This window comes from Diceros bicornis, chromosome 2, assembly GCF_020826845.1.
Source record: "Diceros bicornis minor isolate mBicDic1 chromosome 2, mDicBic1.mat.cur, whole genome shotgun sequence".
Classification (NCBI taxonomy): Eukaryota; Metazoa; Chordata; class Mammalia; order Perissodactyla; family Rhinocerotidae; genus Diceros; species Diceros bicornis.
In genome coordinates this window covers 44,592,257-44,619,790 of record NC_080741.1, presented here as the reverse complement: position 1 = coordinate 44,619,790, position 27,534 = coordinate 44,592,257, and the positions used below count along the sequence as shown (strand labels likewise).

Below are 27,534 nucleotides of genomic sequence, written 5' to 3'. Positions count from 1 at the left end.
GAAGGGAGAAAGAGATTAGAGATATAAGAGGAAGTCCAGGAGAGTGTGGGGTCATATAACAAGAAAAAAGAGTGACTGAGAAAGGAAGATAGGACAGCAATGACAAATGCTGTTGAAAGGTCAAGCAAGATAAAGACTAGATCTTTAATGTGCTTAATAAGGGAAATTTCAGTGATGTGGTGAGGCAGCAGCAGGGAGAGATGAAGCAATGGAGTCTTCAAACATCCTTGAAGCTCTTTTCTTACCCTTTCACATCCAGTTCATCACCAAGTCCTGTTGATTTTGCTCCTACATTCTCTGCAGACTGCCCAGTTCTCTTCCTCTTCACCAGCACTTCAGCACACACGCCAGCTCCACCTTCTTTTGCCCAGACAACTGCATTGGCTTCCCAGCTGGGCCTGCCACAGCTTCCAGGAGACTTCTCCATTTTGATCTTAACTTCAGCAGCCAAAGTGATTTTTACAAAATGCAAATTTGATCAGTTTTCTACTGTTCTAAACTTTCCACCACGGCCTGCAAGATCCTACATGGTTTTACCTCTTCTGTTCTCTCTAGTGGCTCTCACTCTATTCCTTTACTCTCTCAACACTGAGTTTCTCTTCTTCCTTTCCTTATTTTGTGGCAAAATATACATAAAATTTACCTTTTTAACCATTTTTAAATGTACAGTTCTGTGACAGTTAGTACATTTACATTGTTGTGCAACCATCACCACCATCCATTTCCAGAACTTTTTCATCTTCTCCAACTGAAATTCTGTGACTATTAAACACTAACTCCCCATCTACCCCCTCTGGGTTTCTTTTCACCCCCTAAAGGAGACCTGCTGTCTTCCACACCCAGTTCTTTATACATACTGTTCCCTCTGTTTGAAACACTCTTCTTCTCCCCTTCGCCTAGTTAGCTACTACTCGGTCAGTGTCATGTTCTCAGGGAAGCCTCCTTGGACCTGCAAGTCCAGGCCGGAAGTTCCTGTAAATTCTCTCAAAAACCTTGCTCCTCTCTGAAGAGCACGTATCTCAGTTTGTATTTAAACACGTGTTGTGTAATTGTTTGATGGGTACTCTCACTCTGCCCTCCCCTCTTAACATAGTTTTGCGTGTCAGGAGTTCCTCGCTGTGTCTCCAGTGCCTAGTATAGTGTCTGGCAGAGAGCAGGTGCGCAAAATTTGTTGAATGGATAAAGGGACGAACTCTGTTTCCCAGTCGCCCTTCAGCCGGCCATCCATCAGTGAGTGCCTCCGCCCCCAGACTGGAGTGTGTCCCTCTGGAGTCGGACTTTGGCACCTGATCCAGGCCGGCAGGAGGCTCTGCTCTTTGGTTTCCCTATCTCGGGCCTCCCGCCAAGCCGTGCAGAGAGCGGGATCCACGCCCCCGGGCGTGTCGCGCCGTCACGCAGAACCTCCCTGCCTCCGCACGTCAGTTCTATGCACTACGCCAGCAGGACACGAGCTTAGACCGCGAAGCCTCCTCGCACCTCTGGACGTGGGAATTACAGGCTTGGACCCCAAACCCACGCAGGTGAGAGCCGGGAGATGGGAAGAATATTAGGAAATGCGCGCCCCAGCCACGCCCCCTCTACTTTTGGGTCGCAGCCCTTTAAGAACCACTTCATTCACGACTCCGTCGGGACCGGGAGGTGGAGGCGCGCCAGGATTGGCCGGTTCTGCGGATGTCGCTTAGCAGCAGCGAATGGAGGTTCAAGACACGCGCATGCGCACCGTCGCCTACCTGAGCCCAGGCAGCGGGTGTCTAGGGCGGGTGCCACCCGGCGGCTAAGGTTGCGGAGGAGGCGGCGGGTGGCTCGGCGGCGCTGACTCCCAGAGGCCGCCGTTGGGGCGAGGTGAGGGCTGCCGGGCAGAGGCGGGCGCCGCGGCCCGCTAGCCGAAAGCAGGCGGGGTTGGGTGTGGCGCAGGGCGGGCCTGGAGATGGAGGCGGCCCTGGGCCCGCCTCGCCCTCAGGTCTGGTTTAGCCCCACGGGCTTTGTGGGGCTTCCTGGAGTCATCTGTCCCCCTTTCTTCCTTCGGCTGCTTTGCGCACTCCGGGACGCCCCGAGGCGCGCGCCTGCGGGAACCTTCAGCTGACAGATGCGCGTCGAGAGCTGCCCCCAGTGGGAGGAGACGGGGTGTGTCCAAATGAGAGGGGGCGATTGTTTCCTTAATTATCCACGAAGCTCATGTTAGAGTATTGTTTAATTTTAATAGCAAACTTCCTTAGCGTGCAGCTCTCATAAGACTTGGTTTACCAAATACTGGGTGCACTGGACTAGCTTTTCTGAACATCAGGTGTAGGAGGTGATCTACATTTGTGTCCATTATAGGCTCACATCTAGACTTCCAGAACCAGAAGGATAGAGCACACCGTGAAAAATCAGATGTGTGGAAATCAAAGCTACGAAACAATATTTCCAGCGGTGAAAAATAATTGGTGAAATTTGTGACGTGGTCAGAAAAAAAATAAACCTCAGACCAACAGGGTAAATCGTCATTAAATTTTACAAAGAAGGGAATTAATCTTGATAAAGATAATTTTAGTAAAATGAAAATGTAAGTAATTGAAAGTGGTTTAATATTGCTAAATAGAATTAAATTGACATAATAGAATTTGCTCTGGAAAATCCTTTTTAGACAATGTTGTTATAGCTCTAAGTGTTTGTGTTTACAACACAGAGGACATCTTAGGGTCCCAAAGTTGTTTATTCTTAGAAGGAGCCTCAGAGATCAACTGCATCCAAAAGGTGATTGATGGTCAGAGAGGAAAACTGACTTATTCAAAGTAATACAGTGAGTAAGCAGCAGTTGTAACATGCATAAATCTAGGCCTTGGCTCCTTCTATTAACAGGTCTCTGAGTAGTTTTGAGTGTTAGTGCTCTAGCAGAAAGAATTGTTTTAAAGAAGTAGAGCAGGTGTAATCCCAAAGATTGGATTTAGAGAAGCGGAATGTAGTGGAAAGATCATAGGCTTTCGAATATTTCCAGTAAGGAAGTTTGGGTTTGGATCCTGGCTCTACCACTTGAGCCTTGGAGCTACAGTTTTCCCACCTGTCCAGTGTAGATTATGCCAGCCTCTTTGTTAGGAGCATTAAATAACGTCATCAGTGTAAAAGTTCCTAACACAGTGCCTGCCATATAATATTAGTTGCTATCAAGTTCAATCTCTTACTCTTCTTAGCTGCTAACAAATGACAGAGTTGATTTCCACCTTCCCCACCCCATCCCCAAGCAATGTGAAACAAAGGGTTCTGGGTGATCTACAAATTAGGTAACCAATTCTCGAGTCCTGTGGCTGAAGGTGAATTCAATAAGGGTGACATAACTCAATTTTGTCGTCTGTATTGTGTTTTTGAGGAATGGGCAGTATGCCTTATGGTGAACACTTGTTTTTGAATATTTGTGTGCCAAATGAAACTTGTTTTGCTTATTTAAATTATTATTTTGCAAGGCCTGGTTATTTAACGCTGTTTTCTTTCCCTGTTTCTTTCTCTCTCTCTCAGAGGGAGGAGGAGGAGTGAATGTGGTAGGGATTTGGGAGAGGGTTAAGGGTAAAGGGGAGAGAAAAAACCAGTGGGAACAAGAATAGCCTCTAGCTAGGCACAAAGTCTTTGTTGGTAGAATAGGGGTAATCTATGACAGGAGCAGTTTATAAATAGAGCTGAAAAGAGCATTTAGGAAATGGGGGAGGCAGATTAAAATATAATTTTTATAAAATCTGGTAGTAACTCGTGTGCTATATATTTGATTACTACTTCTGTTTCTACTCTTAAGAAATTCCATCTATGTAAACCTCAACTCTTTTTCTCTCCAAGTAGAGATTTATTGTGGAAAAGTGTTCAAAATATAGATCAGAATATGGCAATATCTGCAAACCCACATTTCTTGTTTTAGTGAGCAAAAATAAGGCAGCCCTTAGGTCATTCATTAGTTTGCTTAGCAGTTTTTATTGAGGGCTTCCTAACATGTGGCAGGCGTGGTCCCAGGTTACAAGGTCTACTGGCCTGTAGAAGGAGCTGGTAAGACCTGAAAGACAGAGGTGTCTCTGTGTGAAGACTCTGAGACTGCCTTTGTCCCTCTGTAATCGATAATATATTTTTTTTATAATTGTGGCATGATTTTCCAGATTCATACCACTGCTTTCCTGTTTTAAACTGAATACTAGTTATCTGCAAGCGGCTTTTATTTTAATGAATCCTGAGATTATAGTACCTTCCAGTTTGGAAATGTCATGTAGCTGTCGAGCTGCTCACTATAAAACATGCCCTTCAACATTCCTGCATAAAGCATCAGAACTACAGTTAATTAGCACAAAAGATTATTGTTCTACTAGTAGAGATATTTAAAAATGACGTTTAAACATAAGGAAGTATGAGCATAATTTAAGTGGTATAAAGACCTTAAGTTTGGGGCCGGCCCGGTGGCGTAAGCAGTTAAGTGCGCGCACGCGCTCTGCTTCGGCGGCCCAGCGTTCGCAGGTTCGGGTCCCAGGTGCGCACTGGGGCACTGCTTGGTAAGCCATGCTGTGGCAGCGTCCCATATAAAGTAGAGGAAGATGGGCACGGATGTTAGCTCAGGGCCACTCTTCCTCAAGAAAAAAGGGGAGGATTGGCATCAGATGTTAGCTCAGGGCTAGTCCTCCTCACACACACACAAAAAAACCTTAAGTTAATACTTTTTTTCAACTTGTATTTTAAAATATGTATTTTAAAATAGTTATAGTCACAGGAAGTGCAAAAATAGTACAGAGAGGTCCTGTATACCCTTTACCTATTTTCCCCCATTGGTGACATCTTACATAACTATAGTACAATATCAAATCCAAGAAATTAACATTGGGGCTAGCCTGGTGGCTTAGCGGTTAAGTGCGCGCGCTCCACTACTGGCGGCCCGGGTTTGGATCCCGGGTGCACGCCGACGCACCGCTTCTCCGGCCATGCTGAGGCTGCGTCCCACATACAGCAACTAGAAGGATGTGCAACTATGGCATACAACTATCTACTGGGGCTTTGGGGAAGGAAAAAATGGAGGAGGATTGGCAATAGATGTTAGCTCAGAGCCGGTCTTCCTCAGCAAAAAGAGGAGGATTAGCACGGATGTTAGCTCAGGGCTGATCTCCCTCACAAAAAAAAAAAAAAGAAATTAACATTGATATAAAGTGTGTGTAGTTCTTTGTCATTTGGTAGATTCCTATAACCACCACCACAATCAAGATAGAGAATTATTCTGTCACCACAAAGATCTTCTTGCTATCCCTGTATAGTCACATCCATTCCTCTTCTCCCCACCACCCCTAACCTTTGGCAACCACTAATCAGTTGTCCATCTCTAATTTTGTCATTTTGCGAATGTTCTGTAAAAGGGATCATGTAGTATGTGACCTTTGAGATTGGCTTTTTTCACTCAACACAATGCTCTTGAGATCCGTCCAAGTTGTTCTGTGTTTCAGTAGTTCATTCCTTTGTACTGCTGAGTAGTATTCCATGGTATGAATGTATCTTGTTTTGTTTAACCATTCACTATTTGTGCGACATTTTGGTTGTTTCCAGTTTTGGGCTCCTAAAATTAAACTGTTATGAACAATTGTACACAGGTTTTTATGTGAACATAAATTTTCATTTCTCTAGGATAAATGTCCAGGAGTGTGATTGAAAGATCATATGGTAATTGCTTGTTTAGTTTTAAAAGAAACTGCCAAACTAGTTTCCAGAGTGACCGCACCATTTTATAGTCCTACCAGTAATGGATGAGAGATTCAGTTCCTCTGCATGCTTGCCATCATTTGATATTGTTACTGTTAAAAATTTTAGCTGTTCTGATAGGTGTGTAGTGTTATCTCATTGTAATCTTAAGTTGACTTTCCCTTGATAGCTAGTGATGCTGAACATCTTTTCATGTACTTATTTGCCATCTGTATATCCTCTTTGGTGAAATGTCTGTTCATGTACATGGCCCATTTTCTGACTGGATTGTTTGGTTTTTTTTTTACTGTTGAATTTTGAGAGTTTTTTTTTTTAATATAAATTCTAGATATCTAGAGTCCCTTATCAAATATGTGGTTTACAAATATTTTCTCCCGGTCTCTAGTTTGTCTTTTCATTCTTCTCCATATGGACTTTTGCAGAACAGAAGTTTTTAATTTTGATGAAATCCAATTTACTGATTTTTCTTTTATGGATTGTTTTTTGGTGTCATGTCTGAGAACTCTTCACCAAGTCTTGAAGATTTTCTGCTACGTTTTCTTCACTTTTATAGTTTTACTTTATATATTTAAATTTATGATATATTTTGAGTTGATTTTTATGTAAGGTGTGAGGTTTAGGTTAAGGTTCTTTTTTTGGCATATAGATATTCATTGCTCCAGCACCATTTGTTGAAAAGACTGTTCTTCCTCCTTTGAATTGTTTTTGCACCATCCTCAGAAATCATTTGGCTGTACTTGTGTAGGTCTATTTCTGGGTTCTCTATTCTGTTCCATTGATCTGTTTGTCTATTCCTCTGCCAATACCACACAATCCTGATTACTGTAGCTATATAATAAGTCTTGAAATAGAATAACGTGGTTCCTTCCACTTTCTTCTTCTTCTTCTTTTTTATTTTTTGGCTGAGGAAGATTCACCCTGAGCTAACGTGAACTAACGTCTGTTGCCAGTCTTCCTCTATTTTGTATGTGAGCCGCTGTCACAGCATGGCCACTGATAGATGAGTGGTGTAGGTCCGCACCTGGGAACTGAACCCAGACCACCGAAGCGGAGCATGCCAAACTTAACCACTAGGCCACCGGCGCTGGCCCAACACTTTATTCTTTTTCAAAATTGTTTTAGCTATTTTAGTTTCTCTGCCTTTCCGTATAAATTTTAAATAATCTTATCTGTATCTACAAACTATCTTGCTGATATTTTTACAGGAATTGAATTAAACCTGTATATCAATTTGCAGGACAATTGACATCTTTATTCTTTTGAGTCTTCCAATCCATGAATGTGGTATATCTCCTCATTTATTTAGGACTTTTTTGATTTCTTAAGTATCAGTCTTTTTTTGTTTGTTTTGAGGAAGATTGGCCCTGAGCTAACATCTCTTGCCAAGCTTTGTCCTTTTTTTCCTTTTTTCCTCCCCAAAGTCCCAGTAGATAGTTGTATGTCATAGTTGTACATCCTTCTACTTACTCTATGTGGGATGCCACCTCAGCATGGCCTGATGAGCGGTAGGTAGGTCCCCGCCCAGGATCCAAAGTGCTGAAGGGGAGTGCATGAACCTAACCACTATGCCACTGGGCCGGCCCCCTTTTTTGAGTTCTTTCAGTAATGTTTTATAGTTTTGAGCATACAAGTCCTGTACATGTTTCGTTGGATATACACCTAAATATTTCATTCTAAAAAATTATAGCTTTATTGATATCATTTTTTGGAATGATTGTAAATGGTATTGTTTTTAGTTTTGGTTTCTACATGTTCATTGCTAGTACAGGTATCCTCTACTTTCTGAAAGTTTGCATTATGCCACTTTGCTTTTACGAAAGATCTGTATTAGTGTGGTAACGGCTTTTTTCGTAAAAGCAGACATCCTCTTTGGATTTCTTTCACTTAGCAAAAACAGTTACTAATGTAGATCTTTCGTAAAAGCAGAGTGGCTTAATGTGAACTTTCGGAAAGCAGAGGATACTCTTCGCTTTATGCCATTTTGGCTTACAAAAGGTTTCACAGGAACACTGTACTCTCGGATAGCAGGGAAACCTGTATATAGAAGTACAATTGATTTTTGAATGTTGGTCTTATATCCTGCAACCTCGTTGAATTCATTAGTTTGAGGAGATTTTTTTTTTTTTGTAGACTCCTTGGGGTTTTCCACATAGACAATTATGTCATCTGCAAATGAGAGTAGTTTTGTTTCTGCCTTTTCTATCTATATGCCTTTTATTTCTGTTTCTTGCCTTATTGCACTGGGTAGAACTTCCAATACTGTGTTTAACAGTAGTAGTCAGAGCAGACATCCTTGTTCCTGATTTTAGATGGAAAGCATTCAGTCTTTCACCATTACGTGTGATGTTAGTAGGCTTTTTGTAGGTGCTATTTCCCAAGTTGAGGAAGTTCCCCTCTTCCTATTTTGCTGAGAGTTTTATCATGAAAGGGTGTTGAATTTTGTCAAATGCCCTTTTTGTATTAATTGATATCATTGTGTGACTTTTCTTTTTTAGCCTGTTAATATGATGGATTATATTGATTGATTTTAGAATATTAAGCCAGCCTTGCGTCCTGGAATAAATCCCACTTGGTAATAGTGTCTAATTCTTTTGATTATTTTGCTGAATTCTAGTTGCTAATATTTTGTTAAGGATTTCTATGTATAAATTCATGAGGAGTATTGGTCTGTAGTTTTCTGTTTTTCTATTGTTTTTATCTGGTTTTGATATCAGGGTAATAATAGCTTCATAAAATGAATTTGGAATTGTTTACTCCTCTTTTATTTTTTGGAATAGATTGTGCAGAATTACTGTTAATTCTTTTTTAAATGTTTGGTAGAATTCTCCGCTGAAATCATCTGGACCTAGAGATTTCCTTTTCAGAAGTTTTAAAGTTACAAATGAAATTTTCCTAATAGGAAATGTAGTTATAGGATTGTTTAAATTATCTATTTCATACCGGGTGAATTGTAGTAGTTTGTGCTTTTTGAGGAATTGATCCATTACATTGACATTGTCAGATTTATATGTGTAGAGTTGTTTGTAGTATTCCCTTATCATCCTTTTGATGTCTGTATTGTCTGTAGTGATATCCCTTGTTTGATTCTTGATATTGGTAATTTGTCTCTTTTCTTGTTTTTTCTTTGCCCGTTTTGGTAATGTTTTGTCAGTTTTGTTGATCTTTTCAAAGGACCAACATTTTATTTCATTGATTTTTTTCTATTGCTTTTCTGTTTTCAATTTAATTGATTTGTACTCTATTATTTCCTTCCTCCTGCCTGCTTTTTTTCTAGTTCCTTGACATGTGAACTTAAATTATTGTTTTGAGACTTTTCGTCTTTTCTTTTTTTGTGTGTGTGAGGAACATCAGCCCTGAGCTAACATCTACCAAGCCTCCTCTTTTTTTTTTGTTGAGGAAGACTGGCCCTGGGCTAACATCTGTGCCCATCTTCCTCTACTTTATATAGGACACTGCCACAGCATGGCTCCACAAGCGGCGCGTCGGTGCACGTCCGGGATCCGAACCAGTGAACCCCGGGCCACCGCAGTGGAGCTCAAGCACTGAACCGCTTGCGCCACCGGGCCAGCCCCTCCTCTTTTCTAATGTTAGCATTTAGTGCTATAAATTCCCTCACAGTACTGCTTTAGCTGTGTCCCACAAATTTTCATACATTTTCCTTTTCATTGAGTTCAGTGTATTTTTTTAATTTCCCTTGAGGCTTCCTTTTTGACCCATGGATTATTTAAAAGTGTGTTGTTAGGGGCCAGCCCAGTGGTGTAGCAGTTAAGTTTGTGTGCTCCACTGTGGTGGCCGGGAGTTGACAGGTTTGGATCCTTGGTGCAGACCGACACACTGCTTGTCAAGCCATGCTGTGGTGGCATCCCATATAAAGTAGAGGAAGATGGGCATGGATGTTAGCCCAGGGCCAATCTTCCTCGGAAAAAAAAAAAAAGAGGATGATTGGCAACAGATGTTAGCTCAGGGCTAATCTTCCTCACAAAAAAAATAAATAAAAGTGTGTTGTTAAGTGTTTGGAGGTTTTCATTACCTATTATTAATTTCTAGTTTGATTACATTCTTTTAAGTTTGTTGAGGTTTGTTTTATGGCCCAAGATATGGTCTGTCTTGCTATACGTTCTGTGGGTGCTTGAAAGAAATTCTGTTGTTGGACAGAGTGTTCTATAAATGTTGATTACATACTTTGGTTGATAGTGTTATTAAGATCTATATCTTTGCTGATTTTCTCTCTAGTTCTATCAGTTGTTGAGAGAGGGATGTTGAAGTCTTCAACTGTAACTGTGGATCTGTCTATTTCTCCTTTCACTTTGTTAGTTTTGCTTTGCATATTTTACATCTCCGTTGTTTGGTGCATATACATTTAGTTTTATGTCTTCTTGGTAGATTTTTTTTTTTATCGTTATATGATGTTCTTCTCTATCCTTGGACATTTTCTTTGCTCTGAAGTCTGCTTTATCTGCTTTAATATAACTCCCTCTTTCTTTTGATTAATGTTTTCATGGTATTTTTTTTCCATTCATTTGCTTTCTTTTTTTTTTTGAGGAAGATGAACCCTGAGCTAACATCCACGCCAATCCTCCTCTTTTTGCCAAGGAAGACTGGCCCTGAGCTAACATCCATGCCCATCTTCCTCCACTTTATGTGGGACGCCACCATAGCATGGCCTGACAAGTGGTGCATCAGTGCGCGCCCAGGATCCGAACCCGGGCCACCAGCAGCGGAGCGCACGCACTTAGAACTGCTATGCCATGGGGCCGGCCCCCCTCCATTCATTTACTTTCAACCTACCTGTATTGTTACATTTGAAGTGAATTTCTTGTAGAAAGTATATAATTGGGTCGTGTCTTTTATCTACTCTGTCAATCTCTGTCTTTGATTATATATTTAGACCACTTATATTTAATGTATTCATTGATGTGTTAGGGCTCAAGTCTACTCTTTTATTTTTTGTTTTCTGTTTATTGTTTTTTATTATGTTTTCTTTTTTCCTGCATTTCTGTAATTCAAACATTTTTTAGAATTCCATTTTTATTTATGTATAGTGTTTCTGAGTATATCACTTTATATAGCTTTTTGAGTGGTTGCTCTTATATGTAGATGTATACATATATGTATATGTATACTTATATGTGTGTCACATATATATATGACTTATCATAGTCTCCTTGTGTCAGCATTTTACCATTTCAAGTGTTGCATAGAAACCTTACCTCCCTTTACATCTTTGTACCCCCCCTCATTTAGACCTGTCTTAAATATTTCCTTTACATACATTGAGAACCACATCAGACATGTTGTAATTATTGCTTCAATCATCAGACATAACTTAGAAAACTCATGAGAAGAAGGATAATCTATTGTATTTTCCCATGTTTTTACTCTTTCTGTTGTTTTTTTCTTCCTTCCTGATATTCTAAGATTCCGTCTTTTATCATTTCCTTTCTGTTTAGAGAACTTCCTTTAGCCATTCTCTTAGAGCAGGTATGCTGGCAACAAATTCTTCTAGTATTCCTTCATCTGAGTATATTTTAATTTTCCCTTCATTCTTGAAGGATATTTTTGCTGAAAATACAGAGTTCTGGGTTAGCAGTTCTTTTCTTTTAGCGCTTGAAAAATATGCTTCCTTTTGGCCTCCATGGTTTCTATGAGAAATTTACTGTCACTTGAATTGTTTTCCCCCTATAGGTAAGGTATTGTTTCTTCCTGCTTTCAAGACTTTTTTTGTCTTTAGTTTTCTTAAGTTTGACTATTATGTGTGGTGGCGTGGGTTTCTTTGGGTTTATTCTGGGGTTTATTCTTTTTTAATCTGTTGGCTTAAGTCTTTTGCCAAATTTGGGAAGTTTTCAGACGTTATTTTTTTTAATACTTTTTCAGTCCTGCCTTCTTTCTCCTCTCCTCCAGGACTCCAGTGACATGAATGTTAGCTCATTTGTTATAGTCACACAATCCCTGAGGCTCTGTACAATATTTTTCAATCTAGTTTCTCTCAGATAGTTCAAATTCAGTAATTTCTATGATCTGGCTTCATGTTTACTGATTCATTCTCCGATCCCCTCCATTTTGCTGTTGAGCTTATTTGTTGAGTTTCTTACTTCAGTTATTGTATTTTTTTTTAATTCTAAAACTTCCATTTGGTTCTTTATATCTTCGACTTCTTTGCTGAGACTGTTATTTTTCATTTGTTTCCAGTGTGTTTATAATTGCTCATTGAAGCATTTTTATGATGGCTGCTTTAAAATCTGTTAGATAATTCTGTCATCTCTGTCATCTTGGTGTTGGCATCAGTTGATTGTCTCTTCTTATTCAAGCTGAGATTTTCCTGGTTCTTAGTATGACCAGTGATTTTCTATTGAAGCCTGGGCATTTTGAGCATTATGTTATGAGACTCTGGATCTTATTTAAATTTTCTGTTTTAGTTGGCCTTTGTTGATACTGTGCTAGCAGGGAAAGTGGGGGTACTATCTCATTACTGCCAGGTGGGAGCAAAAGTCCAGGTTCTTCATTTGGCCTCTTTTGACTCCCTGAAGGGAAGGGGCTGCTCATTATTGCTGGGCAGAGGTGGGAATTCTGTCTCCCCAGTGACACAGTGGAGAGGTTGGCTTATTGCTGCCTGTCCCTCCCTACTTGGTCTTCTCTGACACTACCCTGGCCAGCAGGGGAGTTGAGGGGCCACCTCATTACCACCTCAGAACAAGACTAGAAGTCTAGGCTCTTCACTTGGCCTTTGCTTGTAGGTATATGATGGCTGCAGTTTTTTCTGTGGTGTTTGGCTGGAGTGGAACATTTTTTCTAAAAGCTTTCTGTTTTGCTAGGCTGTACCTTTCCTGGTTCTTTGGCTAGAGAGCGCAGGCTTTTTGTTGTTGTTTTGGGGGATGTTTTTTTTGTCTGCTCCCATTGGTGTTTCTGGGTTGCCAGCTTCTCCAGCATCAAGACTGGGATATATAAGGGAAAAAGAAAATCAAGCAAACTCACAGCTGTGTCATTCTTCAAGTCCTAAGGTCTGTAGCCAGTAGGCCTTCTTCTTTCCACCTTTCAGAATCTCGTTACGCTTACTTTAGTTATAATGTCCGTGGGTTTTAGTTGTATTTAGTGGGAGTAGGAAAAAGAACTTCAACTCCACCCTTCAGAGCAGAAGTCCTCAGTTCATTCTTCTTTGAGCAGTGGTCAGATCTCTTATTCGAGTACAGATTGTCTCATCATAGCTCATAACGTGAACTCACAAATATCAAATCCCTACAGTATTCAAAGCCCTTACCAGGCACTGTGAAGAACACAAAGATGAGCCTCTCCCTATTTGTATTAATTTTTTTTTGTCTTTTGGAATGCAAAGTGCATTTCCACAAAGGAAAAAAGTATTGCTGGTGTTGTCTCTGTTCCTGGACTTTTCCACAGCAGCATGTAAAGTCCCTCCACCCCTCAGGCAGTTGCCATCTGTACCTTGACATACTCACACATACACACAAACACAAGAAAGTTAATATCACAGTGTCACCTTCATTTAAGCACTGTAAGTATTTTTAAATATTTTAGAAAATGGATGTGGGTTTCACTAGTTTGCAGTATTAGTAACTTGATAAAACTGAAAAACAGATTTTCTTTATCTTGAATGTTATTGTTTGAGGAGAAGCAGGTTTGATCACTAAAAGGATAAAATAGATGAAAGAGAGAGCCCAGAGGGAATTTTTGGGTCCTTTAGAGAGTGGTAGAACTGGTTCTTGTGATTACTGTCACTTGGAAAGGTCACTGTTTTCCTTTTTATTGGTTAAACACCATGCCTGGTGCTTAGATGCTCCATAAAGACAGCGCTAGAGAGGATATTTTGGGGTTGACAGTTGGAATAAATGCAAACTGCTTTCCCTTAGAAGAGCATACAATTTACTCAGCCCCCTAAAAAGTATCTTTCTTATTTTGCCATGAGGGTGTTTCTGTCCTGTCTCTGATTCTCTTGGTATCTTATTGATTCATTGTCTTTTTTGGGGGGCAGGGGGGCTCAGTATCTTTATATCTTGGCTTAGGACTCTTGTTGAATTCTTTTTTTTTTTTGCAAGTAATGTTCCTAGAAACATCTTTATTACAAGTGTTCTTGAACACTTCTCTACAATGCGTTGCAGAACGTGTATAACTTCCATTCACTGGTGTAACACTGTTCTCAAGGTAGCAAGCAAGTTGAAGTTCTTGTTTAGACTGTAAGCCCTGGTCTCAAGTTGATCTTGTAGTCTTCCCCTATCTTTGTCAGAGCTTTGTGCCCTATAACTTAAAAAAAAATTATTTCTAAATTAAATATTTCAAACATTCATGAACGTATAGAAGATAATATGATTACCCTCCATACATCCATCCCCTGATGCTATTTCTGGTGCTAGGTGTCTCAGCATTGGCCAAGCAGCTGGGGTACAGCCCACAGGGCCTTCTGTTTTTTTTGTTTTGTTTTGTTTTTTTAAATAATTTTATTTATTTATTTATTTTTTCCCCCAAAGCCCCAGTAGATAGTTGTATATCATAGCTGCACATCCCTCTAGCTGCTGTATGTGGGACGCGGCCTCAGCATGGCCGGAGAAGCGGTGTGTCGGTGCGCGCCCGGGATCCAAACCCGGGCCGCCAGCAGCAGAGCGCGCACACTTAACCACTAAACTACGGGGCCAGCCCCCACAGGGCCTTCTGGCAGTTGGCCTGGCCCTGCCAATGGTGCTGGGAACTTAGCAGTTTTGTGTATGGATATGTCTTTCCTGGGGCTTGTCACATTTTTACTCCTCAATGGGAACTGTGGGGAGATGGGATAAATGGACTGTGTAGGGTCTGTTGGCTGGTAGACTAATTTTTTCTTTTTGCCTTCTCTGTGTTTTTGTACCACTGCATGTTCTACCTGTGTAAAAGGGGAATAATCATTCATTCATCCATCCATTCCAGAGATGGTCTTTATTCTTAGAGCTTACACTTAGATAGTGAAATGATAAATCAGTAAAATAGAGAACAAAGAGGTAGGTTCTCTGGGAATTTAGAGAAGGGAGAAGTACTCCCAGCTGGACAAGTCTAGGAAGGTTTCACAGAAAGGGTGAATTTGAGACAGTTTTTGACGTGGATTTGGATATGGGGAAATCAGAAGAATGGCAGACATAGGTGAAGCATACACAGAGGCACAGAGGTGAAGAGAGTAGTGTGCGTCCTGGGGGGTCCCCTTTCCTACTCACAGGAACTGGGATGCCAAATAAGGTTACATCCCTAGAGTTCTTTGGAAGAAAAGTCCACCAGTGTGCATTATTATTATTAACATCCTATCAAGTAGAAGACCTGACAAACAGGATCTGTGAAACAAGATGTGTGGGTGCATGGAGACCCATTGAAGCTGCAGTAGCCACCTCACTCATCGTTGGTTGCAGGGCTGCCACACACAGATGTGCAGGTTATGCCTGTACAGGCATCTGCAGAGTTAACAGGTGGGGCCAAAACCCAGCCAGGCTCTGCCAGCAGAACTGGTCCAGAGCTGTTTCTACCCTGAGAAGCACCTTGTTCTAATTTGCCAAAGGCACCAGGAGGGCTCAGAATCTATTTCCTTTTGTTTCTTAATGGTGCTCACATATCATGGCCAAATATTTAGTGTTTTACTGTAATATAATTTGCTAAATGACTTCCTTTGGCCATCTGTAGGAGCTCAGTCATCATTTTGAAGACTGGCTCTGTATCAAACATTTGCAGAAATTCTAGAGGACATACTATACTATCTCAGTTTCATTTTTGCCTTCTGCTGTCCTTGCCACCAGCTTTAGATTAGGTGCTCAGAATCTCTCCACTGCAGGTGAGGATATGGCAGTTAAACTGCTCAGCACCTACTTCCCTGGGTGGCCTGAAAGGCGTGGGTCACTGGACCCCATCCCTGCTGCTTCAGTGTCAGGCTCATCCTGTCCCTTTGTGCCCATCTTACTTCCTGCATCTCGCTATCCACTGTCATTGCTGAATCATTTCGGTCCTGCTTCCTTGCTTCTCTATTCCTTTCTCCCTCATCCCAGTTGGTTTAATTCTGGAAAAGGAGAGGTTCCTCACAGAGAAGGAAAAGGACGACTACGAGTGAAGAAGAGACAGGGAGGATGATGAAGGGAAGACAATTGGGAGTGACGAAGCAATAGAGGGCAGGGAAATGATAATAAAAGCAACATTTGCAATTATAGTGGAGGTGAGGGTGAAATAACCCAGAGTGGACGTGTAGAGGGCAGGGGTGGCTCTGGCGCCATCATCTGGCCCTCAGTAACAAGGTGACCTTGCTCTCCTCAGGTGTCCTCATGACTTCTCTTGTGGACCATGTCCATGATCCTTTTTGCCTGTGTGGTAAGGGTGAGGGATGGACTGCCCCTCTCGGCCTCCACTGACTTTTACCACACCCAAGATTTTCTGGAATGCAGGAGACGGCTCAAGACCTTAGCCTTGCGACTGGCCCAGTATCCAGGTCGAGGTTCTGCAGAAGGATGTGACTTCAGTATACAGTAAGCAAGCGTGTTCTCTTTTCCAGAACGTTGGCTAAATTTGGGTTACTTTTAACCATATGTTGAGGTAACATTATGCTAATCACATTGTGTGTTAAAAGAAGATCTGACCTCAGCAGTCTGAGTTTGTGTGTATTTATAAGAGAATCCAGGGGACCTCAAACATTGCTGCTTCACGTCCTGCCTTTGTGTTAGTGGAGTGCTTGTGAGCATTGAGAGACCCGGGTTCTACCAGTTTTCTGCTGTTAGTTTGGTAGTGTTTTCTGTATTAAATGCAGAGGTGGAAAAAAGGTGAGGAGGGAGGAGATGCTAGATTAAAGTGTGGGGGAAGGAAAAGGATGAGAGTGAGAAAGCCAAGAAAATACGAAAAAAGACTTGACTTAGAGTTCTTGCTTTCAGTTTTTGCTTTTTTAATTTTTTCATTTTTTAAAAAAATTTTTATTATGTGACAGGAGCGAGGGAGTGAAAAATGAGCAGAAGTAGGTACTTCTTCTCAAGGAACTTAAAGTCTAATGAGGGAACAAGAGAAATATTAATTGAATATAAGGCAGTGGGGAAAATGCTCCAATGGAAGTAGGAATCAAGTGGTTACAATAATCATAGTAATAATAGCTAATGTTATTGAGTGTTTTCTATATGTCAGACACTATTCTAAGAGCTTTTTCTGGCTTATGAGGTAGGTAATAGTATTATGCCTGTTATACAGAGGAAAAAACTGAAGCTAAGTGACTTAGCTAAGGTTGTACTGTCAGTAAGTGGTAGAGCCAGGATTTGAATGCTGGCAACCAGGCACCAAGCTCTGCTCCTCATGTGTTATATCATTTCTTGTTCTAGGGCTTACAGCAAGAAGCCATTCTACAGAGGGATCAGGGCAAGGCAGGTTTTGAAATATCAAAATGGCTTGTTATAGATTTTACATCATTGTGTTCCAGTATTTAGGCCTTCACTTACCAAGTCCCTTTTGCTCCCCTTGAATAATAAATTTTTAGTTGACCTGATAAAGTGGGGTCCTTTTAGGGGAAGTCAGTCTCAGAATCAAAAACAAAAGGACAAGTCCGGGCCTGACTCCAGGCTCCGTGTTGTTGTCTGGCGAGGAGGGATGTGGCCTGAAAGGGGTGTCAGACGGCAGGCACATGTAGCTGTCACCCTGTGGTGTGGGCCCCGGGTGCTCAGGAGCAAAAGCTGAGCCTCATCTGCCCACGTCTGCAACTCCTTTCTCCGGGTGCCTGATACCACCTTCCTTGATGGTCCCATCCTCATTATGCTGTGATTATCTAACATTCTGTGTGAACCTTGTACTGTTCCTCAAATAGGAAACATTTTGTCTTAAAGAAAGAAAAAGTCTATGACTGCAAATGAAATTCTGGGTACTTCAGTAGTTTTTTGAAAAGTGAAATATAAAATGTTCTACTCATTTGTATTTTTAATTAAATATTCACCATTATTTTCACAGAGGAAACGGAGGTTTTTTTTTTTTCTTACAGGTGAGCAATACCATAGCTTATTTTATGATTAAGGAGTTGAATTATGTTTCTAGGGCTGCCATAACAAATTACCACAAACTGCCCTAAAACAACAGAAATTTTTTCTCTCACATTTCTGGAGGTCAGAAGTCCGAAATCAAGGTATTGACAGGGCCATGCTTCCTCTGGGGCTCTAAGGAAGGATCCTTCCATGCCTCTCTACTACCTTATGGTGGTTGCCAGCAGTCCTTGTCATTCCATGGCTTGTAGAAGCATTAATCCAGTCTCTGCTCCTTGGTTACATGGCCTTTTTCTCTCTGTCTCTGGGACCAAATTTCACATCAGTCATGGACGAAGGCCCACCCTAATACATTATGACCTCATTTTATCTTGATTACATCTGCAAAGACTGCTTCCAAACAAGGTCATATTCACGGGTACTGGGAGATCTTTTTGGGGGACACAATTCATCCCAAAAATAGGGGTCCGCTTTCAAATAGAAACACCTCCATTCTGGACAGACTTAGGCCCTTCTGGGAAATTCCTTATATAAGGAGGAAGTCATTATTTTATTTTATTTTTTTATCCTTTTTAATTTTTATAATCCTCATAATTTTTTAAAATTATGAAAGTTTTTATATAGAACCTTCCAATTACAAAAAGGTGCTGGATCACTATAACCTAAAAACACTACCCTCCTGCCAGAAACACCCAGAAGTATGGGTAAATATATAAAAAATTATTTTAAATGTGTAGCTGAGCCTGAAAGAAATCGCAAGGCGCCAGAAATGAAGGGAAAACAGAATATCAGGTGGTAAATGGGTGAGCTGATGTTGAGGCTCATGGGTAATCAATCATAGTAAACTTGGGGCTTGAAGGAAGAGGGCTTTGGACTTATGTAGGGTGAGGTTTCGGAACAAGACCCATGCATAAAGGAAGGATTCTTGTCAGGCTCCAGTGCTAGTGGAATGACGATAATCTGCCCACCAATATAGGGGTGACTCATCTCTGCTTGGCTTTGGATGGGAAGGAAAACTAAAATCTTACCTAAGAAATTGAAACCCTGCCCCTGTGTAGGATTGGAGTTTGAGTTTGTACTCCCCACAGTCCAGGAATTCCCAAGCCAAGGTTCAAATATCAGCATTGATTCCAGACTGATGACACTCTTGGAGTAGCTGGCCAAAGCAAATGCAGAACCACTCTGGAAGAAGTGTGCTGCAACTCAGGCCTTCAGAGATTCTTACTAAAAAAAAAAATACAGCTCCACAGTAATGAGCTCTCGGCAAAAAATGACAAACACTAGAGGAAATACTCCACAATGAATGGGAGTCAGTAGACACCACAGGCAGGAGAACTAGAGTCCCCAGAACTTGAAATGATAGCATGACAGTCTGAAAAGGAGTAGAAAAGGAAGAAAAACCCTGCATTTATTTTGTGAGACCAGAATAACCTTAATACCACAACTAGATGAAGACAGTACAAGAAAGGAAAGTTATAAGCCAGTCTTACTTTGCATAGACACAAAAGTCCTAAACAAAATATTAGCAAACTAAATCCAGCAGTTGTGATGTATATAAATATGTAGAAACTCACAACCAAGAAGGTTTTATTCAGGATGCCAGGATGATTTAATGTGAGAAAAGCTATTGATGTAGATTAAAGAAGAAAAACATTTTCCTTAATAGGTGCAGAGAAGCCTAAGGCTACTTCCCTAATGGAACATGCATCCCTCATGCATGAAACAATAAGAGTGATCACACACTGTCAGTGGCAAATACTGCTATACGTGTTAGAGCAAGTATAAGGAAGGCCCAGTCCCAGGTAGGTCTAGCCCGAGAGACAATATATATGCAACAAACAGCTACAGGACTGTTCGAGGCCAAGCAAGTACAGAGCGAGGCAAGGTTGTATCTGGGTGTGGGATGGGAATAGGTGGGTCTGTTCCCTGGTAATGTAGATGTCGCCCTTTTGTTTCAGTTTTTCTTCTTTGGGGGATGTGGCCTGCATGGCTATCTGCTCCTGCCAGTGTCCAGCTGCCATGGCCTTCTGCTTTCTGGAGACCTTGTGGTGGGAATTCACAGCTTCCTATGACATCACCTGCATTGGCCTAGCCTCCAGGCCATACGCCTTTCTTGAATTTGGTTTGTAACCCTCTTTCATACTAATTGTTCTCTCTTATGGCATGGTATGTGCAGAATTTACAATTTAGATTTGGTTTTGACCATGAGGGAAAACCATTGGAGGTGCAATAACATGTCACTGGAGAACAGCCTTGTACCACGAGATTTCACAGCACTTGAAGTGGCCTGGAAAGCTTCGAGATGTAATGATCTGGCTTTTCGTCTCCTCAGAGCTGGGGGCAGGGTGGAGGAATGGTGAAACCTGTGTAGGTTATTCAGCACAGCCCTTTGGAGCAGGGGTCTGCAAACTGTGGCCTAAGTGCCAGCCGCCTCTTTTTGTAAATAAAGTGGGACCCAGCCATGCTCGTTCTTGTACACCTTGTCTTGGCTGCTTTTGCTCTCCACTGGCAGAGCTGAGTAGTTGTGACAGAGAGCATATGGGGCCTGTCAGCCTAAAATGTTGACTCTCTGGCACTTGAAGGAATTTTGCCGACCCCTGCTGTAGAGCAGTACTACTCACAGGGTGGTATGCGAACTTGTTCTTCCATCAGGAGATAAGTACAGAAAGTGCGAATAAGTGTTTAGAAATTCGTGTAGTAATTTGACATTCCTGCGATATTGTTTATTGTACTTTATCAGAGTATCAATCAGCAACAGTTTGGAAACAAGAAAAAGCTGGTCTTTCACTCAGAGGTTTGAGAAGCACTGCTCTGGAAGAGGATACTTCTTTTCTAGAAGTTGCCAGGGAGGCCTTGTAGAGGCTCAGGGGCTTTGGAACACAGCATGATAATTATAGTGGATGCACTGTTTTTCTCAGGTGTGATTCAAGTCATTTTGAGCTCTTGGGAGAACGGGAGTAGAGGTGGGAGTTGGGGACGCTCTGTGGTCTCTTTGTAAACAGCCACTGTCTCTGTGATGCTCTTGAACAAGGGGCTGGCAGCATTTGGTCCTAAGGGTCAGGTGCAGGGCCAGCCCCTAGAAGTGTTGCTGCTTATGCTTTCTGGCAACGACTGCCATAGCTCTCACATTCCCTCGTGTAGTCTACTGGCTGGCCCATCAGGGATGGGCCAGCACCCTCTTTTGTTGTCAGTCAAAGGCACTGGGGAGCTCCCTGGTGTGCAGGCCCCAGCCTGGTAGACCTGACATAGACGGCGAGTTCTGCCCCGGAGTGTCCCTGTGAGGCCCTCATCAAACTGCTGCTCTCAGCCCCACTTCTTCCTAGGAAGAGGGCGTGCTGTCCCCAGACAGATCACAGCTGTGCATCCCTGGGCTGTCCGTGGATTTGCAGCTGGTGGACCTGTGTTCTTCTCTCCCCTCCTCTCTGCATGTGCCTTTCTTGTAAGGCGATGTGCTTGACCTGACAAGAGAGCCATCCCCAGCATCGAGTTTGCTCATTATTGGGTGAGAGTAGATGTTAGAATTATACATGATTTTGCTTTGCCAATATCTGTGAAACCTCATTTCAAACGCTTATTAAAACTTGGTAATGGATTAATACTAACATAAATAAACGAATTAAAACCAATACCTTTCAAATATATAATCCTAGTTTGTACAACATATTCACATTCATTTGTAATTTTTTTCTCACATGCCTTTTCTTGAGATAATCAGGTCAAGAATAACTGTCCCCATTTTTCAAGCTTATAAATACTTTGTGAATTACCCAGGATTGTACTATCAGTAGTGGCTGAACTAAGGCTCAAGCCCCTGTCCCCTGACTCCTTCATCACTGAGGTTCTGGAAGGCATTATTGCTTTCTCTGTAGACAGGCTATCACATTTTAATTATTCTGCTTTGAAGAGATTGATGAGACTGGTAATGATATGTAGTAATCATTTGACTTCTGTGTATAGCTTGACACTCTTTAGAATCTGGCTGACTTATTAGCTTGCTTAGAAATGTAAACTTAATTTTGAACATATTATCTTATAACATCCATTGTGATGAAAATGCTCGACTTGAGTTGCTCTCTTTTTGCAGACAGCGTCATTCAGAAAGTGAAGTGGCATTTTAACTATGTAAGTTCCACTCAGATGGAGAGCAGCTTAGAAAAAATTCAGGAGGAGCTCCAGTTCCAGCCTCCAGTGGTTCTCACTCTGGAGGACACAGATGTGGCAAATGGGGTGATGAATGGTCACACACACATGTACTTGGAGCCTGGTAAGTGGCCTGCTGTTGTCTGATGTTGATGAGGTGATGTTACGTATTTCAAATGGACATTGATTTTTTTTACTAGTAAGGTATTTTAGAGGGGTAGGGGCATATAAAATATGTGGGGGAAAATATGGACTGATCTTGTTTCTAGGTGGCTGTTAAACTTGACTTTTGTGAGTTGATCTGAGGGGAGATGGCTCTTATGATGACATTCAGGGGAAGAGTCCCTTGGCAGGTTATTTTCTTAACCAGAGTGAAGTCTGTAAGTTTAAATGTTGTAAAGGAGATTCATTCTCTTTTGTTGGAAGTCACTTATTGAACTGTACAGATTTGTACATTCTCTCTCTCTCTCACCATATATACACATACACACACATACATACATATAGAGATATATATGTATATAATTTTTGTATATATATATAATGTATACATATGTATATAATTTTTGTGTATATGTATATAATTTTTCTATATGTATATAATTTTTGTATATGTATATAATTTTTATATGTATATAATGTATACACATATATATGTAAATAATTTTTTATATTGTATATGTATACGTATATAATTTTTATATGTGTATGTATATGTGTATATAATTTTTTGTATATGTATATAATTTTTGTATGTATATAATGTATATACATATATGTCTAATTTTTTATATTTTTATATATGTATATGTATATAATTTTTTTATATATGTATATAATGTTTTTTCCTTTGACAGTGAATCCTCATCTCATCTTATCTCTTAGTGAAACATTGCATATCTCCGTTCATTGAGAAACTCTTGCCCTCCTTGATGGAGGGAGGGGGAGGCCTATGGGGATGAAAGTGGACAGGAGCCAGAGCCAGGGCTTCTAGTGCTCTCAGTCTTTGATTCTCATGAGACCTGGGGACATCCCTCTATCCTTGTGGATTTCCTTATCCTGTGGAGTACTTATCTAAGAATGAGGTGTTAATGAACATGATCACAATGCCCTGCCTTCCATGACTTAGTCTGGCATTAACACCATTAGCCACTCAATGCCTGGCACATAAGGAAGCATGATTTTTTGCATTCTTTGTTTGCAACTACACACAATTAAATCAATTTTTAATTGAAGTGGATATTTACATTCTAAGAATTCTGTAATGGTGTTAAGAGCTGAATCCTTCTCTGAAAGATAGGGCTGTCTACACTATAGCAGTCTATTTTGTTTTAACTTTTATACTAAACTCATTGCTTGAATTTTAAAAGTGGTGTATTAAAAATGTTCAAGTTTTGGGCTTAACTTTGTGTTTTGATTTAATCTATTTCAACCAATAAATTCCTGGATTGGCTCTCATGCCGATCAATAAGTGTTTGTAATTTATATTGGGAATGAACTTAACTTTTGTGAAAGGAAGACTGGGGTAATTGAACCACAAGCTTCTCCTTTGCCATATCTGAAGACAGAGTAACTTTGTAATATATGTTTTGTTTTTTAACCAATTAGACAATAGGAGCAAATCAGAAAGTGTCAACTTGCCTATCTTTCTCGGACGTTTTACTGTGGTTTGACTCACCCTATTGTCCTGAATCTTTACAGGTAGCATGTTCTGTTCTAACAGGAACTTTGAATTGCTCAGTGGAAACTAGCACACTAACAATAGGCAATCAGTTGGGTTGCAGCTAGATATTTGTGTGTGCGCATGTGTGTGTATGTGGGAAATGTAAGGACAAGAAAGGATGATTTAGAAAGAGTGTAGCAAGAGAATGGGTGGGACACCATATAATTGTGTGACCACCACCAGAACCAGTTTCAGTAACTATCTTTAAAGAGAGAATGATCATTTGTTCTAATTAGAGTTCCAGAAATGGCTTATAGCTTAGATAATCAATGTTTCCCTCCTCTTCCCAGTTATTTTGTAATTTAAAAAATTGCATTTGCTGTGAATTGCTCTAGAAGCACACATGACACTGAATATTGTCCTTGTCGGAGAAAGAGTGGAGCGTTTTTCAAGCTGAGGGTTGAGGTATATGATAGAAATGCTTTCAGAATTTGACAACCGATTTACAAGTAAAGCTATAAATTGCTTTAAATCAGGATTTTTCAACCTAAGCCCCATTGACTTTTGTACTGGATAATTCTTTGTTGTGGGGGCTGTCTTGTGCATTGGAGGATGTTTAGAAGCATTCATGGCCTCTATCCGCTGGAAGCCAGTACCACCCTGTTCCCAGCTGTAACAACCCAAAATATCTCTAGACACTGCCAAACGTCCATAGAGGGGCTGTATAGACCCTGGCTGAGAACCATCACTTTAAGGAGAAAGGAAATTAAGCACTTGAAAAACTTGTGCTTGCTCAGAGTTGGGCCTCTTTCTTGAAGAAACTCACCTTGGATTCACAGATTCATTCTGTCCTTCATTTTTTGCCTTTTTTCCCCTCTAACTACAGCTGCTTTTTAAATTAATGTGGTTATAATTGTGTGTTTAACATAATGAACCTATCATTAGTGGAGGTCTAGTTAATGTCTTTATTTTTCTTTTGTATAGAAATGATTTTCACTAGACACTTGTTTTTTCTCATTGTGAAGCTCCTAATTTCCGAATGGAACCCGTGACAGCCGTGGGCGTGCTCTCCCTTGTTCTCAACATCATGTGTGCTGCTCTGAATCTCATTCGTGGAATTCACCTCGCAGAACATTCTTTACAGGTAACCTTTCCTTTATAGTTTAAATGGAAGGTCACATGACGGAAGAAACTGATGGGCATATATTTTGTTTATAAGGGTATTATGCACTAAGGCTTTAAAATTTTAAAAATTCAAATAAAATTTTTATTTCTAATTTTATTCTTTGTGGTAAGTTACACAAATATGAAACTTGCTCTTTTGTGTCTGTTGTCCTAAGAAGTGAAAGGGGCCTGCTGGGATATTGATGAGAAATGGACAACTTGCTGCAAGGACATCAGACTACCCCATGGCCCTTGGGACCCCAAGGGTCACTCCGGGGGCTAGATTGCTCACCCAGGGCAAAAGTTGGATTCTCAGACTTTAAGGTTCAGGCTGTTTTTCCCCTGGGAAAAGTTGTCTCATAGTCTGGTTCATATCACGCGGATACCACCTTCCCTGTGTCTTTGTCAAAGAACTGTATCACTAGAAGATTGATTTGCCAGCCTGCTCATCTCAAAGCAACTTTCTATTTCAGTGCTTTTTAAATATTATTTTTTAACTTTGAGGTATTTCAAACACTTTTAAAAAGTATAGAACCGTTATGAGCATAAACAGATAGATATTACTTTTAAAAATAGAGCCATAATGCTCACACTGTTGTGTGCAATGGCTAAAGCCTGAAGTACGCAGATGTTGACTCTCAGGAGACTAACGTAGACTGACCTGTTTGGAGAATGGCAGCAGGCCTGTGCTATAAGAGGGTAACCACCTGTTACCACAGCCCATCTGCGGCCACTGTGTGGTGTGGTTCCCACTTTTATTGCTTATGATTACTCACAGCCAGATACTTACCAAGTGTCTCTTTGCACTAGAACAGGTGCCTGGCCAACAGATGGTTAAGACATGGTCCCTGCCTTGGGAGCACAAAGCAGAGTGTGATGACATCCCTAAGGAGGTGGCAGTACCTGGGGGTGGGAGGAATTAGGGAAAGCTTTGTATTGACAGCTGAGTAGGATTTTGAGAGGTAGCAGGGTTGGTTGGGGCATTCCAGGTTGAGGGCTTAGCGCAGATGCACGGGGACAGGAGTGCGCATGGTGTGTCCAGGCCATTGAAACTAGTTGTATGTCAACCCCTGATGTAGTACGTAAACAGGGACTTGCATCTTACTCACCCAGGGATTTTGTACTGTCAACCATACCAGACCAAATGAGGAATCAAGTGCTTCATGTTAGTGTTTCCTTTCATCTAAATATTCCTTTTCTTGTGTTCCTCATGTTTGTTGTAGGTTGCCCACGAGGAAATTGGAAATATTCTGGCTTTTTTTATTCCTTTTATAGCCTGCATTTTTCAGGTAGGTGAAACGTTGATATTTTGGTGAGTGGGTTAAACCCATGGCCTTATTTTGTTCTTCTTCTGGAACAGTTGACAAGTTTCTAGATCTTATTTTTGTTCCACCAAGACTTTGGTTCAAATCATGGACAATACCAAGCTCTCAGTGGAAGTTCCTTAGACCTGTCCTGCCCAATCGTCTCATTTCACACAGAAAGAACTTTGGACTCAGAAAAGGAAAGCCACTTCCTCTAGGCCACAGGGCTTTTGACAGCGGCAGAACAGAAACCAGGAATTTGGACTTGACTCCCAACAAGGGAGGGATGAGATTGGTGTGGGGGTTGGGTTGGGCCTGACTAGTGTGAGGCAGGGTCTTGCCTGGTGCTATTGTCAGGGCAGCCCAAGTACAGAAATGTCCTTCTACAGAAGTAACACATTGTATGTGTGTATTTTTTAAATGCAGGACTAGGTTAAAAAGTTGTTTTTAATAGTGATACTGTCTGACTCAAATCTGTCTTTAGGAAATGAAACAAAAATTATAACATTAACTAGACGGCTTTGATTGTTATTTAGTTATTTTCAAATAAGCTGCATACTTAAAGGGTGGAGTAAAAAGGAGCTTTTGAATCCTCTATAGGCAGAGTTAATTCTAGTAAAAACCTGACGCTGATTCTCTTTCTTCATCCTCCACATGGGCTAGGATTTTAGTACCTTCTCTGCGTGCTTAACCTTTTTTTTTTTTTTAATTAAAATTTCTGTTCTTAGGGCACTTCCTCTCTCTTCCACATACATCCTACAATGGTCGATTTTTAAGAATTACATGATTGTGCAAAAAGAAATTTTCAACTCAAGATTGAAAATGCATTCGTTTATTAGAAAACAAATCTCAAAAACCTGGGGTGTTGCCAGTGGAAGTTTCCTAGAGCCTGCATTTCAGGGCTGCAGGGATCTTACAGCCCCACCTTCATTCCCTCAACTGTGTTCTTACTTGGATAGCTCTTTCGATGGGGGGCTCTCTCCTTCCCACTGGAGCCGTTGTTGGATTGCTCTGTGTTTTGAGAATGTGCTTTTTTCCTTTTCAAACATTGAACCAAAAAGCTGTTTCCACCTTTTGCAGAACAAGAATGACCTCTTTTCTGTGTGATAGCCCTACACAAAATACCACTCTCCCTGCTGTAAGATCTTTTCCCATCTCATGCTTTTGAAGACATGATAAGGAGGATATCTAGGGAATAGTGGTTCCCTATGTAGTAGTAACTCAGGAAAAACTAAGATAGTAAAAGTACAGCTTCTCTCACCGGCTTCCTCACCTGTCGTGACTCCCCTGAAGGAAAAAAATAGTTGGAGGCCAGGCAGTTTTTTAGCATATCCCAGCCTGGCTGTCTGCCCCTTACCTACATCTCTTCTTTCTCTACAGCCCGCAACCTGGCATTTCTGTCTATATTTCTTAAATTTTTTCAAGAGTGCCATGTTCTAATTCCTCCTGTAACATCTATTTCACTTTTCTAAATCTCCACTTTCATCCAATGATTAATAGTGAGTCCAGCTATTATCCAGCAAGTCCAAGCTTCATTGTAATGAATTCAATTTAATAAGCTAATGTGTGTGACATGACACTGTGCATGGCAGGTACAAGAAGTGAATATTTCATC

General features: G+C 40.9%; 1 protein-coding gene across 1 annotated transcript in view; it reads left to right on the top strand.

The window, feature by feature from the left end:
- The first annotated feature begins 1,703 nt into the window (after window positions 1–1,703).
- Window positions 1,704–27,534, top strand: part of SEC22C (SEC22 homolog C, vesicle trafficking protein) — a 30,917-nt gene continuing 5,086 nt past the window's right edge. Inside the window, exons 1-6 of the mRNA XM_058555806.1 lie at window positions 1,704–1,842; window positions 15,958–16,166; window positions 19,607–19,770; window positions 21,733–21,912; window positions 24,477–24,595; window positions 25,839–25,904. Coding sequence (XP_058411789.1) covers window positions 15,985–16,166; window positions 19,607–19,770; window positions 21,733–21,912; window positions 24,477–24,595; window positions 25,839–25,904 — 711 coding nt within the window. The 5' untranslated portion in view covers window positions 1,704–1,842; window positions 15,958–15,984. The remainder of the gene's footprint in view (window positions 1,843–15,957; window positions 16,167–19,606; window positions 19,771–21,732; window positions 21,913–24,476; window positions 24,596–25,838; window positions 25,905–27,534) is intronic.